The sequence below is a fragment of the Crassostrea angulata genome, chromosome 9 (genome assembly GCF_025612915.1).
Source record: "Crassostrea angulata isolate pt1a10 chromosome 9, ASM2561291v2, whole genome shotgun sequence".
Classification (NCBI taxonomy): Eukaryota; Metazoa; Mollusca; class Bivalvia; order Ostreida; family Ostreidae; genus Magallana; species Magallana angulata.
The window spans coordinates 2,716,686-2,732,591 of NC_069119.1; the positions used below are offsets into that span (position 1 = coordinate 2,716,686).

The 15,906-nt window shown below is 36.9% G+C and overlaps 1 protein-coding gene across 13 annotated transcripts in view; it reads left to right on the plus strand.

The window, feature by feature from the left end:
• The window catches only part of LOC128162468 (protein cordon-bleu-like), a 48,359-nt gene that overhangs the window by 24,611 nt on the left and 7,842 nt on the right, over positions 1 to 15,906 (plus strand). For 10 of the 13 annotated variants that reach the window (XM_052825689.1, XM_052825683.1, XM_052825685.1 and 7 more), the window contains 6 exons: positions 1,086 to 1,326; positions 8,774 to 8,999; positions 11,620 to 11,780; positions 12,282 to 13,071; positions 14,312 to 14,440; positions 15,161 to 15,496. In XM_052825689.1, coding sequence (XP_052681649.1) covers positions 1,086 to 1,326; positions 8,774 to 8,999; positions 11,620 to 11,780; positions 12,282 to 13,071; positions 14,312 to 14,440; positions 15,161 to 15,496 — 1,883 coding nt within the window. Of the gene's footprint in view, positions 1 to 763; positions 1,037 to 1,085; positions 1,327 to 5,801; positions 6,601 to 8,773; positions 9,000 to 11,619; positions 11,781 to 12,281; positions 13,072 to 14,311; positions 14,441 to 15,160; positions 15,497 to 15,906 lie in introns of those variants that run through there. The other 3 variants (XM_052825695.1, XM_052825696.1, XM_052825686.1) reach the window with 3 other exon arrangements.

Sequence of the window (15,906 nt, forward strand, 5' to 3'; positions counted from 1 at the left end):
GAGAGAGAGAGAGAGAGAGAGAGAGAGAGATCTCAGAGAGAGAGAGAGAGAGAGTCAGAGAGAGAGAGAGAGAGAGAGAGAGAGAGAGAGAGAGAGAGAGAGAGAAACCACAATATGTTAAGGATTTGACAAGTCAGTGTTATAGCTTATTATTTGGAGATTATCAATGGATCAACTACTTGTGTTTGTAAATCGTGTGTAAATTCTGTAATCCAAAATTCCAGTTCCTCTGTAGACTAAATGCCTCAAGCTCACTCAAGCGTGATATGAATTTGGTGGTTGTATGCATAATGATCAACAGCTGTAATTTCATTCAGTTTTTTTTAATCATAACTATCCACTTGTGTAAACAGTTGAAATCCAAACACTCTAAATTCATGAGATCTTCTGATTGCATTGCTTTGTTGGAGAAAAAAAAAAATAAATGAAACTTTCATATTTATAAAGTCATTTGACTTTATCATAGAATCATTTATTATGAGATGATTTTTTTCTAATTATTCAACAAAGAGAATTCAAATTATAATCTTAGTTTTTGCTTTTTAATACTTTTCTTCCTTTTGAACAATTCTCCCCAAATCCATTTGTTTTCAATCAGTGTGGCCGAGAGTTACTGCCCTTTGGCTGTGTTTTTGTTAGGAATCAAAGAATCCAGGTAAATTCTTTCAATGAAACAGACTATAATGGGTTTGTTATTCCAGAGCCCTGAGTATGTATTCACAATATATATAGACTGTTCCAATTAACACAGTGTGTGTAGCAGTGTTTAAGCCTTCATTAAATACCTGTCATAGCCCAGGTAGCACAGGGGAAAATGTCGGCCACAGCTCTCGGAGCCTGATTTCTGTGAACCGTTTTATTGATAATTTGAGGGAGATTTATCTGTGAGATTTGTCCCAGTGCTGAGTTTGGAGTCTGGAGCAACAGAGTCACTAGATCATGGAGTGATATTAACACAGATCCAGTCATGTTTTCGCGTAAAAAGAAACAGGTGTCAGAGCCATCGAAGGCAGTGTTAAACGGCCATTCAGATGAGGTAGGAATTTTTGACGCATTTTAATGAGTTGAATGTCTTTGACTTTCAGCATTCCTATGATGGACCTGTTGGTGAACCTCGCGGCGGGGAGTCGACTTAACCCCGCGGGGCACACCTTGCAGGTGCTAAACGAGGAGACGGGTAAACTGAAGGAGTACAAGGCCAACCAGACGATTGGCTCCCTGTGTACCCGCGGGGACGACCACAGACTCCTCGGGGCTACTGTACAAATTGTCCCCAAGAAAGACTCCAAAAAATCCACCCACCACAAAAATGCCCAGCCCTTTGAGGTAAGGTGTTTATGTCACCCAGCCCCCCAGCGGCTCAAAATGAGGTCAGCTGTGGTCAGTTACAAGGGATGACAGCTTCAGGGGAGATTCTAACTGCTGGTGTATATAATACATGTATATAACAAACTACTGGTACATTTTTCCACCCAAACTCTCGCTCTAAATCTTCTATTTGTCTTTCATGTATGACTTGGATAGAATAACTTTGTGGTTAAAATCAAACTTCATTTACTGTGGAAAAATTCTGAAGACTTAATTTCTTTGAGTCCATTTGACATTTAATAAGACATGATTGAGTTTTTATAAGAACTAAGTGGGGAATGACTGGGTGTAAGGAATGTGACGGGAATGTTTGGGGTGTGTACAGGTCACTAACTAACCGAGTTCTGTCACCATCTAACCGAGATCTGAACTTCTGTAAAGACTTCCAGTAAACTCGGAGCTTTAATTTGACACGAATAAGTATCATCAGAAAGTCTGGGTAATGTTTGTTGAAAACAAGACATAGAAGAGATGTTGTGATGACACCTTGGTGCTACCTTGCAGTGGACAGGTATTAGAATATTGACCCAGATTTAACCTGCTACCACAGGTGTGGGAGCTCAGGTGAAACAATGACAAAAGACAATCGATTGTTGACTGGGGGAGATTGAATTCCAGCTGGTGTCAAACATTACGAGGGTCACATTTAAATCTACACCAGCCATTGTTGTAAAACAAGGGAAAGTGAAATCAAACAACTTGGTATACACTGAACTTCCCAGCATGAAACATTAGAGCTGTGAAGTATTTGTCAGCAGGGAGGGGGGTCCCTAAACACGGTCAGGTAAATCACCACCGCAGGGGGTCCTAACTCTATACTACTGGCTGCAGGTTAGAGTGTGCGCTGATTGAACTTATTTAATACAGTTCTTTGACTAGTGGAATATGATTGATAAATGTTGGATAGGGGATTGAATCCAGGAGAAAACCTTCTATTTACCTCTTGGTTGAGAATGCTGCTAGCTAGTCCTACATTGAAAAAAAATATACCCCCCTCCCCACCACCAAAAAAGTAAAAAAAAAAAAAAGATTGAAGTCATTAATAAGGAGTAAAGAGTTTTGGAGTGCAGGTATTCCTTCAGAGGTGGAACAAGTTTATTTTGGGGTTTGTTAATGGATTTCAAAATCGTTTTGGAGTAGCTGAGGTAATTATAGTTTACCGGTTTGTTGGAGAGTTAGTTGGGGATTTTTTTGGGTGTACTGGTTAACATTCTTGGATTGCAGTGTACACAAGCCTGGTGACCGAGGAAGTGATAACTAATCATCTCGACAGTGCCAGGTGAGGCTGCAATGAACGCATGCACCGACCTGGTATTGTACAGGTACAGGTATTTGTGTAAAAAATATATACTGTGGCAGTAGCCTACATGTGTTATACAGTGGCATTCTTTAGTTATATTGCACCCGTGTTATACCCCCACATATACACACTTGACCCAGTGGATATCTCTCTGATGTTTCAGTACCTATATTGTATGTATACAGAAAGGACACGATATTTTACACTGTATAAATTACAGATCCTTGAGACGATGTAATGTCTGAAATAATTGTATCATGTAAAATATGTATGCAAACACTGTACATTTTTATCTTCTTAATTGGCTAATTTAAAATGTATGTAGCGCAAACTTAAAATATTCAACCAAGGTCAGTTTTGAATATGTTTTCTTAATAATAGTTTTTGACTTTTGAATTTTATATACACAGGTGACTTGAGTGTCTCGAAACTCCCTGTTAATTTGCATTTACATGTACTAGCTATTCTTTGTCAAGCACTCATTCATTACATTAGGACAGGCTGTGTGTAGCCGCGTGTAGCCGTGTGTAGTTGATATGCGTGGACACTCACTGCCTCAGTGTATACAGGACTCTGTAGGACTCTATCCCTCATTACCATAAGGTCACCAAAGGTCGCGGCCTCTATTTGATACTGACTCTCTGAAATAACTGGTGTGTATTAAAATGTATTCAGGTTTCTTTTCGTAAATTCTAATACTTGCATATCATTATTGTGTGGAGTTCACCTGGTTTAAAGGAGAGGAAAAATGAGAGGGGGGAATGGAATCTTGAAATCTTTTTGTTTTCAGAACAATGAAATGTGTGTAGCGCATTTAACAGAAGAGATGGATTACATTTCTTCATTTGGCAGAAGTTTATCTAAATAAATACACCATGCAATAATGGGACATTCATCTAAATAAAATTCTATGGGTTCTAATTGGCTGTTGGTTCAAAACAACATTTAATATCTGTACAAAAATGTAATAAAAAAATTAAAACCAGAACATTATAGGCCACCAAAGTCATCCAGAAAGTAGGTTTTATTGTTTTTTGTTTATGGTTTGAACAAAAGTTATACGTAGTTTGTTGTTGGGGTTTTTTTTCGACATTAAACTAGACTAGTAAATATTACAAATGCAAAAAGTGCAAAACACATTTTATTGAGGTTTTATAGATCATTGTAATGCTAGAAGGATAATGTTTTTGCCAGAAAGTCATTTCCATTTATGGCTCATTTTTATTTGGAATGACATAATTGTACTTTGAAATCAATATATCCATGAAAGTCATTTACAATGTATATGAAAAAAAAAAAAAAAAAATGAAAAAAAAAAAAAAAAAAAAAAAAAAAGCAGCTGTTGATCCAGTTGCCTATGGACAGGAAGTGAATTGAACATAATAGGTGGGTCTAAAAACATGGAATTACAATATCACCTTACCAAACCATCAGGTAACATTAAGACATTAGCAAATCAGTGGGACGGGATTGTCTAACACCCCTCAACCAAATCTGACCAAACTTGACCTAACCGTGTGCATCTACCTGTATATTACCTGTATATTACATGTCTTCTATTGGCTGATGGCCCCGGGGGTCAAATGTTGACCCTGGTCCTAAAGATCCAAAAGTTCAGATGTGAAAGATTTGGTGTCCAAGCCATGACACTGGGGGAGTATTTAGCAGATTTCACACAAAATCAGGTAGCGTTCTAATCCGTGTAATCATTTTGATTGATTGTTAATGAAGTGTATCATTGTGATCTGAGCGTTTCATGTAATTGTACAGTGAAACACGGATCTGTAGAAGTTGCTCATGATGATACAGTCCGTTATCTGTAGCCATGTCTGGTCCACTGAGCAGTGAGCATGCACTCTCAGTTAACTGTCTTGTATTGTAAATTATTGATAGTCCACAAGTTTACAACAGGGGAACGTTGCCAGAATTTTTATTTTTTTTATTTTTATGCAATTTTAAAGAGGCAGGTTTTTCAGTCAATTAAGTTCAACTATTTTGGGAGCATTTTCATTTCTTTGAAATCAGGCGAGATTTCCTCGGGGAGCTATGCTAGCTATATATAATCCTCAGCAAGATTATATTTGCTGGAAATGTTAATTTTACTGAAGAATACTACATATATACATACATTACTTCAACTTTACAATAGGTTCTATTTAATACATGTATACATATATTTTGAGTTTGGATGTGAATTAATCAAAAAATTTGATATTAAGAAAATTGAGGTATCAAACAGTTCATTGTGTGAATTAAGATTTTCATTGTTTTTGCTGTTGCTTTCCAGACTTTGATGTTGAGATTCAATGGCTGGCGGTCACATAAAGCTTATTGTATTATAAGTGTAAATTTCAGATTGCAAGATTGAATAGAAAGCCGGAATACCTATCTTTGTTGTACACAATGTGTATATAATAGTTAAATGTTTGTAATAAATACTGAGAGATGTGTGCCAAGGTATTTAAAAAAAAAAACGGGCCGAGTTTCAACGGAGTTTAACACATGTATTATATACATAGACATTGTGAAAAATGGAAGGCATTGAATGAATTGACTGTAAAGAGATTGTGTGTAGGATCAGGTTTTTGTGAATGGGTGCTGACAAGAGGCCGGGAATTTAAACAGGGACTCAGGCTGAAGTGGAATTATCTAACCACTGTCCATTAGGGTCCTGGGCTGTTACATGTACACAGTGGTAGAGATGTGCCTGCAGGGGGTCAGTGGTCCGAGACTGGTCAATATACACCCTGCATCGGATTAGTACTGATGATCATACTATGATAAAGGGGGAAGACTCTGTCATAATCTGTTCAATGACAAAATTAAAGTTAAAAGTAAATTTTAATTTATGACTAAAAATAAGATGACATGGATGATATTAGACCTTCATCTGAATTAGAATCAACTGTACATCTACAAATTAAATCAACGATGATTAATTTTTGTATTCAAATTGATTGAAAAATCCAGTCATTAAACCCAACCTGTAATACCTCCCTCGATCAGTCAAATTTTCCTACATTATAAGAATTATTGACATTGACTTAAAAAGTATATTAGTTTCTGAAGTAAATTTTAATTAGCTTGATTTGAGTTGACTCATTCTGATGGCCTACCCTGGATTGTTTGCCATATATATATATGCCCTGTACACAGTGACAATATTAGCTCAGTGAGGTAAATAAAACTTACTGATAGTTTCACACACTACAGGTGGACAATCGGTATAGATTTATGGAGTGAACTTTTACAATATCGATCACACACCATAACAAGTGACCTAGCGCGCCTCTATCAGAAATATTTGACCTTTTGTGTTGACCTTTGCTGTGATTTGTAAACAATAAATGGTCGGACTGTAATCGAATCGGTGATAAAAGTCGGGTAGACTTGAAACGTTGCATGGATCCGAGGGAGGAGTGATATTTATCTGTGACGGCGTTTATTATATTCAGGGCTCTGTGTTGTTAAAATTCTCGGTGGTTGTAGATTCTTTTTACTGAAGTCGGAATCTTAGGAGGCTATTGTAACCCTCCCATTTAAATGTGACTGGAGCCTGTATCTGATGGCAAAGAAAATAGTCACTTTAATGTGTGGGAACAAAACAAAAACATCTGTTTGTGCTGAGTCTTTAGTTTTTACTTGTGTACTAGTCTGATGTTCACCGGTAGTTGATGAGGCAAGTCAATTCATCATGTCAACGTGAGACGGACTTGTTAGAGATGTGACAATCTCACAATGAGGATGAATGAGAAGAAAAACTTGTGGTCTTTCTGTTGTTTTATAGATATATGAATTATGGACTCTGTTTTAAACAATGATTTCAGAATATTAGCGATTGTTTTTTGGATAACAGCAATTGTGAATCAGTATTGAACAGTAGCAAAATTGATACAATGACTGCCAAGTCATCAAAGGAGCTCCCGTTTGTGGTAAGATAACAAGATTTTGAAAAAATGTCACTGACTCTAGCTGACAGTGAATTCAGGGATAAAAAAATCTTAATATATTTGTTGTGTTTTAGTACTATAGGTCTATATATATTCATAAATTTTTATTTTGTGTACTATTCTTAGTTGACTTTTAGTATTTATATAATTATATATTTAGATGTACGAGTTGATACTGCTAGGGTTTGTGCTAAATACTAGTAGTATATTATAAAACCTGGAAGTTAAAACAATAAATGATTTGATTGATAGTGATGTGTCATTCATTGACCCAATACTGGGTGTTGTTAAAGCTGCAGTACATGAGTTGTCCTGTACTTGTCGCTGGTACGTGTTATAACAACAGACGACAGATTTTGGTCAGAATGTAGGTGTGCCCCATTATCCCACATATAAAATATCTGACATTTTATTGACATGGTTACCCGTCCGGTCTCCGATTTCTTCTTATGGTGCCAGGCATCTACAGGAGCTTAATACATTGTTTAAAATCCTTTCTCAATCAGAGCATGAAACCAAGACAGTTTCGTTTCTCCCAGTGCCTCTATCTCTCGGGTACATGAGGGGCCCTGTCTGAATCATGATGCTCTCTCACCTGTCTGTGTCTGTGTGTGTAGAGTGGTCGCTGACGTCTACATTCCACAGTATAGGTGTACACTGCTACCTATCTACTGGATGTACCCTGTTATCTCTCTCTCTCTCTCTCTCTCTCTCTCTCTCTCTCATGTTAACTACATGTACCAGCAGGTGATCTAAGATACTTTTTCTCTACTGATTTCTCCATTTTTTAATACATACACCCTAAAGTATATAGCATTACCTGTCTAAATCGAATACCTAATTACTGCCATTAGAAGGTCACCCTGCAATCCATTCAGTTTTAGCAGTGAAATACAAAGTCTAAGTGTTACCCTATTCCATGCCATAGCTTCTATATATATACAGCAGATTTATATGATGAGGTAGCACTTCTGATAAAGTTTAGAAATATTGGTATGTAAATTAAGTTAATGAGAATGTAGTTGGTAACACGTCATTCAGGTTGTGGTATCATAGTCCCCTTGATCTGAGTCCCGTCTAAAGATGTACCCTTATTTTTTTATCCAATTAAATCTTTTCTAAGACCCTTCTCTGGTTTAATTCTTTCTCTCCTATGTTCTAAAATTCTCTCTGTTCTCATAAAGTGCATCTTGAATTCCATGCCTTCAGCAGACTGACAGAATGTCAGCAGATCTCGTAACCCAGGGCTGTAGACTCGTAATGTAAACTGATTGTTCTTTCCTTAATATAACAGATGTTGTGTGACTTCTTGTGAGTTTTTCTATTCTGGATAGAATTTTCATTGCTCTCTCTCTCTCTCTCTCTCTCTCTCTCTCTCTCTCTCTCTCTCTCTCTCTCTCTCTCTCTCTCCCCCATAGCTTAGTATGATAATTCAGCCTAGAGAATGATAAATGACTTTCTCAGTCAAAGTTTTATGCATCTTTCCAGGTAAAATAAAGGCTGCCGACACATCTCTGTGACACTTGGTCATCTCTCTGCCTTTGATCACCAAGTATTAATGAAGTTTTTTTCATTTCTCAGATAAATAAATGCTACTCCAAAGTTGATTAATTAAAAAAAAGAACAAAAAGCTTCATGCTTATCATATTAACATTATATGAATTTTGGAATTGAAATCATACTGTAAAGTGGAGAGAAGAAATTCATAAATAAAAGAAAAATAATCACTGCAGGATCTTTGTCATATAAATGCAGTGTTTATTTATTTGTCTATAGTGTTTGGATGAAGTGTTTCTTCAAGGGATTACCTTTATTATCAAACTGCTGAAAAAATGTTCTGTATAGTAATCTCTGTCTCAACACTTGAGACTCAATTCGATCATTGAATCTCATATTTTATGCTGACAGGAAAAGGACATATTGATATTGGAATGTGTATTCTGTGTCCACTCTGGAGTAATTTCTCCACTGAACTTCATTGCTACATGTAATATCTTTGAGGAACATCCACTGTTTATTTCTAACATTACCTTAGGGAACTTCCTTTCAGTGATAAATTTATTTGTAACTTCCTATGGGTTTACTGAGAACTGTTTATATTAAACTTTACATGAGGGAACTCTGTTTCAATTTATAATTTGTTTTATTTTTACAGATGACCAAGCGGTTCACGGTCAATCTCCCCGGGGGTCAGAAGAAGGTCCTCAGGATCAGTCCCCAGCTCACGCTCGAGCAAGTCCGAGCTCAGCTCTGTCAGGAGAGGCAACTTGACCCGAGTCGACTGGTGTTCCAGTTACCCACGAGTCCGGGCCAACAGCTGAGTCTCGGGACCACCATCTCAGAGTTACAGGCCAATGAGGTCAATCTTGTTAGTGCTAATGGTGAGTTTATGTAAATTAGTCGGTGAGTTTATGTAAATTAGTCTGCGAGTTTATGTAAATTAGTCGGGTTATGTAGATCCGAAGAATTAGAGGAAAAAGCTCAGAAGGTGAGGGTCATGGACGAGGGCTCTGAAGTTGACAAGTGCTTCATATAGAATCAGCTTCCAATCCATGTTTTTTGGTGGAACGTATGCTAAGTATATTAAGTGTGTTAATTTTCAACCAATATGAGTTAATTATAAGTGAAGGTTTTTTTCCCTACAGCCCTGGTTGTGAATGCACAAGTTGAATAAAAAATTATGTATTTTATTACAAGTTATGGGAGATCCCTAGATCATGCATTTTTTTTTTCATTTCTAGGGCAAGGCCATTATTTAGTAGGTAATAGGCTTTGAAGTAAAGGTTTTCCCCTTCATAACTCTGGCCTTGCAATTATGGTGAAAATTCATACCCAGTAAAAGTTTTATTTTGGAAAATTTTATGTACTAAAAACATGACAAATTGGAAAAAAAAACCCACACATTACCTCTGCTAATGTGTTATTACACCCCTGAATCTGATTCAGAAACTTTTTTTTTTTTATAAAGAATCATTCTGTTGGTAATTTGTCACTCAAATTCAGGAAAACTTCTCAAAATGATGACATAGGGTCAAAGTGTACAATAGAGTTAGATATAAATTTAAAATATTAATTCTGTATTAAATTTTCAAGACTGATAAATACATGTATAGTCAATTATGAACTCTGTTTAGGAGTATAAAAGTAAACATTTACCAGTATATTCATCAATACCAGTCAGTCTCAATACTGGGTATATAAGCATCTAAACCTTAGCCTCATAGTCTAATAGACTTGTCTATATAGCAGTAAAACAGTTGATTTTGTAAACTCATTTTATATCAATAAATATATTAAATGATAAAGTTGCTGAATTAACTAAACAACTACTGAACAAAAATGACAAAAGACCTTGTATTAAACAGAATGTTTGTATTAGGATAATAGAAAAGAACTGTGGGTGGGGGTGGGGGTGGGTGGTTTATGGGGTGCCAAGTTCTGATCCCTACAGATAAACATCTGGTCGTGTGTGACCCAAACTTAACACCGAGAGTGAGTACGGTGACACTGCGCCGTGTATACACACACTGTAAGCACGTTAAGAGGGGCTCTCACTTCCTTCCTTTTACAAGAAAAAATTGTTTACACAATAACTACACAATAATGTACATAACTGAACTGGGATAAATCTATAACGTTAATTGTGGCTCAATGTCAACATGTGAGGATCAGTATCTGGTGTGACCTCGGACCAGGAACATGGGTCCATGTCTAAGTGCCCGCCGCAGGGGCCAGATCCAAGGTAAGGCTGGGAGGGGGGGGGGCTAGGAATGGGGGGGGGGGCTAGGAATGGGGGGGGGGTAGTATAGTTATGATACATGTAGTAGCTGTAAACAAATTGTGGTAACATGTCAAATAAAGGCCATAGTGTGTCAGGAAGGAATTCATTGTCAGCTGCAGAGTTTTATCACAAGTTAAAATCATTTAGTGTCACCCTCAATACAATCATTAGACTCTGTATTTTTTAACTCACAGTGCTGAATCTTTGCTGTCCATTACAGTAAGTAATCAGTTCAGAAGTTAGAGACACAGAAGTTATTTAACTTGTTATAAATAGGTTGGAAAAGTTCAGATATTATTATAGATAATTAAAATTTACCTTTAAGAAAATAACGGGAATGTGAAAATGCATGTCCATTTAATCATTTTCAGGTAAGTTAAACATTTGATTTGAAGATGGTATACAATATAAGAGAAATATTTTTCATGCAAGTCATTGCACAGAGATAGAATTCATGTTACAGTAATATTTATATAGATATTGAAAAATGAGAAGTACTCAACTCTTCAGTTATTTTTAACGGTATAAAAAAGTTATTTGGAATTCAGGAAAATGTGTCCTTTCACATGTGACGTTTCAATTCCACGAGCAATTTGTGTCAAAGCATTGACTGACAGAGAACAAGGAAAGTAAACTGTTAGTTCATTGAAGTTTGGACAAACCGTCAACAAGGAATATTAAAACTAACACCAATGTGAACTATCTATATAAAATAAAAATCGATAAATGTACTCTGAATTTTTATTTTGAACAAATAGAAAATGACCAGTGTACAATGTACTGGAAATGGTTTGTTTAATATTGCATATCAAATCTATATTCTTTTGATTGTATATAATACCAATAAATGAATTAAGTATGGTCTCTGATTAAATAAAGTAATAGATGCCTTATGTATATCATGTATATATGGTCATATATCATAGTTGAAATAAGCATGGTCATTTTAGATAAGCTCTTTGTGCATGGTCATAATTGAATTATATATAATGTCACATATGCTGAGCTGTAAATGTAGACATGGCCAATATAAATCAAATATGGTTGTTATACATGAATTACGTGATATCAATATGGATGAATGATTTGACCATTCATTTACCCCCTCTCTTGTTTAACATAGCAGCTATTCACTTCTTTATATGGTCATTAAAGATAAATTATTGCCTTATATAGATATAACTTGCTTGTCACTATTGACCCTCCCCCTCTGGTTTCAGTAATGTTGGACGGAGCCAAGTCGATGCCAGACCTGTCTATAGGGCGGAGCCAATCCATGAAGACGGATGCTCCCACCACACCCTACATGCCGATGGCCGGGGAGGGCAAAAAGAAGAAGGGCTTCTTCTCCTTCCTGAAAAAGGACAAGAAATTCACTGTGGTAAGTTAGGTATATTAGGACAACAAATTCATGATGGTCATTGACCTAATGAGAGTTGTGGAGGGTAGGGGTATCATCGTTGTTTAATGATATTGGAAAAATGGAATCCAAGGGGAAGACTAAAGTGAATAAGACAGTGTACTAATCTCTCAAAAAGTAAAGGGGTTAAAGTTAATAAATAAGAGTTGTGGGGGGAGGGGTGTTTCTTGTTAATTAAAAATTGGGAATCATTAGTAAACACATTCTAAATACTTATAAAGTAACTTTGATGAAAAAAATAATTATCAGTAATCAGGTTTGGAATTATATTCTAGGTGCATTTGAATATATATGTATATTAGTTTTTGCAAGTCTTAGGAACTTGACGTATACAATGGTAATTAAATATATATCGGTGAACCATGAAATATCTTTACAAATACTAAATGAAATATTTCTTCACTCGTGGTAGAAAAATGACATAACTTAATTCTCAAGTGAGAATATAATTTTATATTTCAGTCCATGCAGGCGGACCTCAATCACGCGGGAAAATCACGGTCATCCTCCAGCTCTAGGAGGGAAGGGGGAAGCCCCCCTGCCATGCGAAAGAAAACAGAGAGGATGGAACGGCCCAAATCCATGTATGTCACATCAACCGCAGATGTCGCAGTGAATGGACAAAAAACAATCCCTGCTTCGTCCAGTGAATTTGACGTCAGGGGACGAAGTGGTCCCTCTGTGCAAGTGAAATCTGCCCCCGCTCTGAGCTCTGTAAAAGAGGTCCCCACAGCGGGACCTCCTGTTAAATCAGGGAAGAAAAAACGTGCTCCCCCTCCCCCACAACAAGTGAAAGCTCCCCCTAACTCTAATGTAGTGACTGCTGAAATCACAGTAGAAAGCAAACAGACGACGCCTCTACAGGCCGATTCACGGATCCCAGAAATCACACCATCCAATCAACAACTAGCTCACAAATTTCATTCCAGGAACAGTTCGGACTCGAGTGGCTACCACGAATTGACTCTTAGTGGTGCCGAGTCACCAGACACCGCCAAAATAGAGGAAAACTTAGAACTCCAGATCTCCACGGACCTAGCGTCCGGTGCGAGAAACAAACACAGTGGAGACAGTGGAATACAGGATATGTCTTCTCCTCGACGCAAAGTCCGACCAGGAATCGACAACCTGGAAACCGGATCCAGTCAGACATTGCCACTCGATAAAACCGGGAAAAAGGAGAACCCTCGATCACAGTCACTGGAGCGAACACTCGGTGCTAAGAAGAAGAAAGCCCCACCCCCTCCTCCAGGTAAAGTGTGCGGGTGTAGAGGTGTTACAATCACTGGACATGTTCTCCCACTTTGACCCATTTTCAAATAGTTGCTTTCATACATGTATTAGAACTTGTTCTTTTAAGGTACAACATCATTTTATAAAGTTTTAGAGTTATCTTTTCTTATTGGTGTATGTTGTGCCTTAATTGTACATGGTATCTGATATATATCTATAGCCAATTTGATCATAGCATCTGGTATATGTATGATAATAGTAAGGTACATCATTATTCAAGAATAACTGTACTTAGTACAAGTATGTACTGTGGAATCATTAGAATTCATGGGGGCTCAATTTTCATAGAATTTGTGGGAAGCCCTCCTTCACAAATTTACATTCTGGACATGAACAAAGTTAGAAAAAGTTTTCTTTGTTTCTGGAACTGACAACTGACATATCTACAAAATAACTTCCCTACATATAACCAAAATCCCATGATCCACGAAGATTGCTCCCAGTGAAATCAAATGAATCCACAGTGTATAGTGATAAAGTATATTGTAGTCAAGCGTCATTGTAATCTTATAAAAAGGATAATTGTTTCCAATTTTGTTAAAGAAAATTCTGAATTCAGTTGTGATCATTAAAGTTTTTAAATTTTGATAAAGAAAAAAACTTTTTGGAAACATTATTAAAATGAAACTTTATATGATGTTCCATTACACTGGAGTCCATCTTTTTAGAAACCCAATCTAAATTATCAGTTAAGTTCTTTAGATTTATTCATCACAGAAAAAAAATTGTCAGTCCAAATTTCTTACAACTTTTGTACAGTAGTGTATTGATGAAAAAATGCAAAAATGATAGAAATTATCATTACATGAGACCGATTTGTTTGACAAACAAAAGGAGACAATTATTTCTATTTAGTCATGATAGATTTGCTTTTCAAATGGGAATCACGATGGAATCATGAGGTCATGGGGTCGTGCAGAGATTGTGGATTTTCACAACTATAAATGATGACATGCTCTCTTTATAATTACAAGACCCATCATAGAAAATAGTTATCCACAAATACTAAAAACTTAGACAAACCCAATATTTGACCACCATGAACTGATTCCATGGTGTTCCCTTTCTGCTGTCACATTTATATTCACCCAGAGTGTATTAACTGCTGCTTCACTAACAGGCCTGTCGGTGAGGGGAGTCTGGCGTTTGCCGTGATTTCTTGTTTTTAGAGTGCTCTGTTTTCTGCACCCCTTATCTAGGTCATGCTCCACCCTCTGAACCGCTCTCTGTTTCCGTCAAGGCGACCATTCCTAAGCCCGCCCGGAAATCCTCCGACTCTACCGCCCCTGCTGCTACCTCTTCCCCCCGCCCCGCCTCCATGTCTAAAAGTAAGTCACCAAGGTTACCGCTGTATAATCCTGGGGTCAAAGGTTATAGTGTTTTTTTTTTAAAGGACAAGTATTTGAAGTAGATTTTCTGAAATTTTTAAGTATCAATTTGCTATGTAATAATATGCAACCTAATCAATCAACTTAACGTATGAAAAAAGGAAGATTAAAATGTTCATCACTTTCAAAATAATGAATAAAATCAGTTGTCATTGTGTTTGCTTTGCAATAACAGAAAATACTAAAAATGGCTCAATAAGTGCGAAATATCAAATGAATACACATTAAGGTTAGAGACAAATGCTACAGGATTTTGAATACAATATCAATCAGTGATAATTTGTTTATCAATACAAGAGATATCCCTAAGAATGAGGTGTAACAGTTGACGTGTAATACCGAAATGTCAGCTTATGGAGACCAAAATATGAGGTCACGTTAAACTTGCATTGAACATATTTATACGGTAATTTAATAATAATTCAATGCTAGTTGTAATGTACAGTAACTGTAGCTGTTTTTCATCACAGATTTTTTTCCACAATAATCTGAGTGACTTTGAAGTGTAGTGTGTGTGTGCTAGCTTACATCAGTCTCATCTCTTTTTCACTTTAGTAGTATTTTCCCAAATATATCCACTTGTAGGTATGTGTTTCATTTTAAATTAAGACTTGTTAAATAAAATTCTCTCTGTATGCATCCATTCTATTCCCTGTACAGAAGATGATACTTTAGCCATCCATGCGGTTCTAGACGACCTTGACAATCACCTTGGTGATGACCTTGAAAATCACCTCGGTGACGACCTTGAGGAGGGAGAGGACCAGATGATGATGGTGGAGAATGGTGACCTTACTGTGGAGGAGGTGGACACTCCCCGGCCCCTGAAGCCGTGCTTCGTGGCTCCACCCCCGCCGGACGAGCCCCCACCAGAGGACGGGGAGGTAGTCAGCTACAGTGACATCATGGGGATCAAGGTCGACACCGTTGACATCGGCACGGAGACCAGCGATGACAGCACATCTTTCGATCAGGAGAGTCCCAAAAGCTCACCAAGTATGTATAAACGTCATCATGAATTCTGTGTAGTTTGTTCTGATATGTTGATTATGATATTTTGGAAAAAATTGATAAGGGAGTGTGCCATGGCTGCCCATGCTTAAAGTTCACCGGCAAAATGCTGGGGAAAAAATCCTTCTGATCATAGTAATGAATAAATTAATGCACAATTTTTGATTAGTACATATATCCTAGAATTGTCATGGACTAGTCGCTTGTTATGGGTGAAGTTATGTCTGGGGATTTAGTTAGTTTAGAAAATATTCAGTTCTAGATTATTCTAAAAAAAAAACGAATTAGATAGGACTAAATTTCTATTTCTCTCATTTGTACAATGATGTACATGTATGTTTTCTATTGGTGGTTTGGAACATTAGTTTTTAAAAACATGTGTATAATTTGGATCT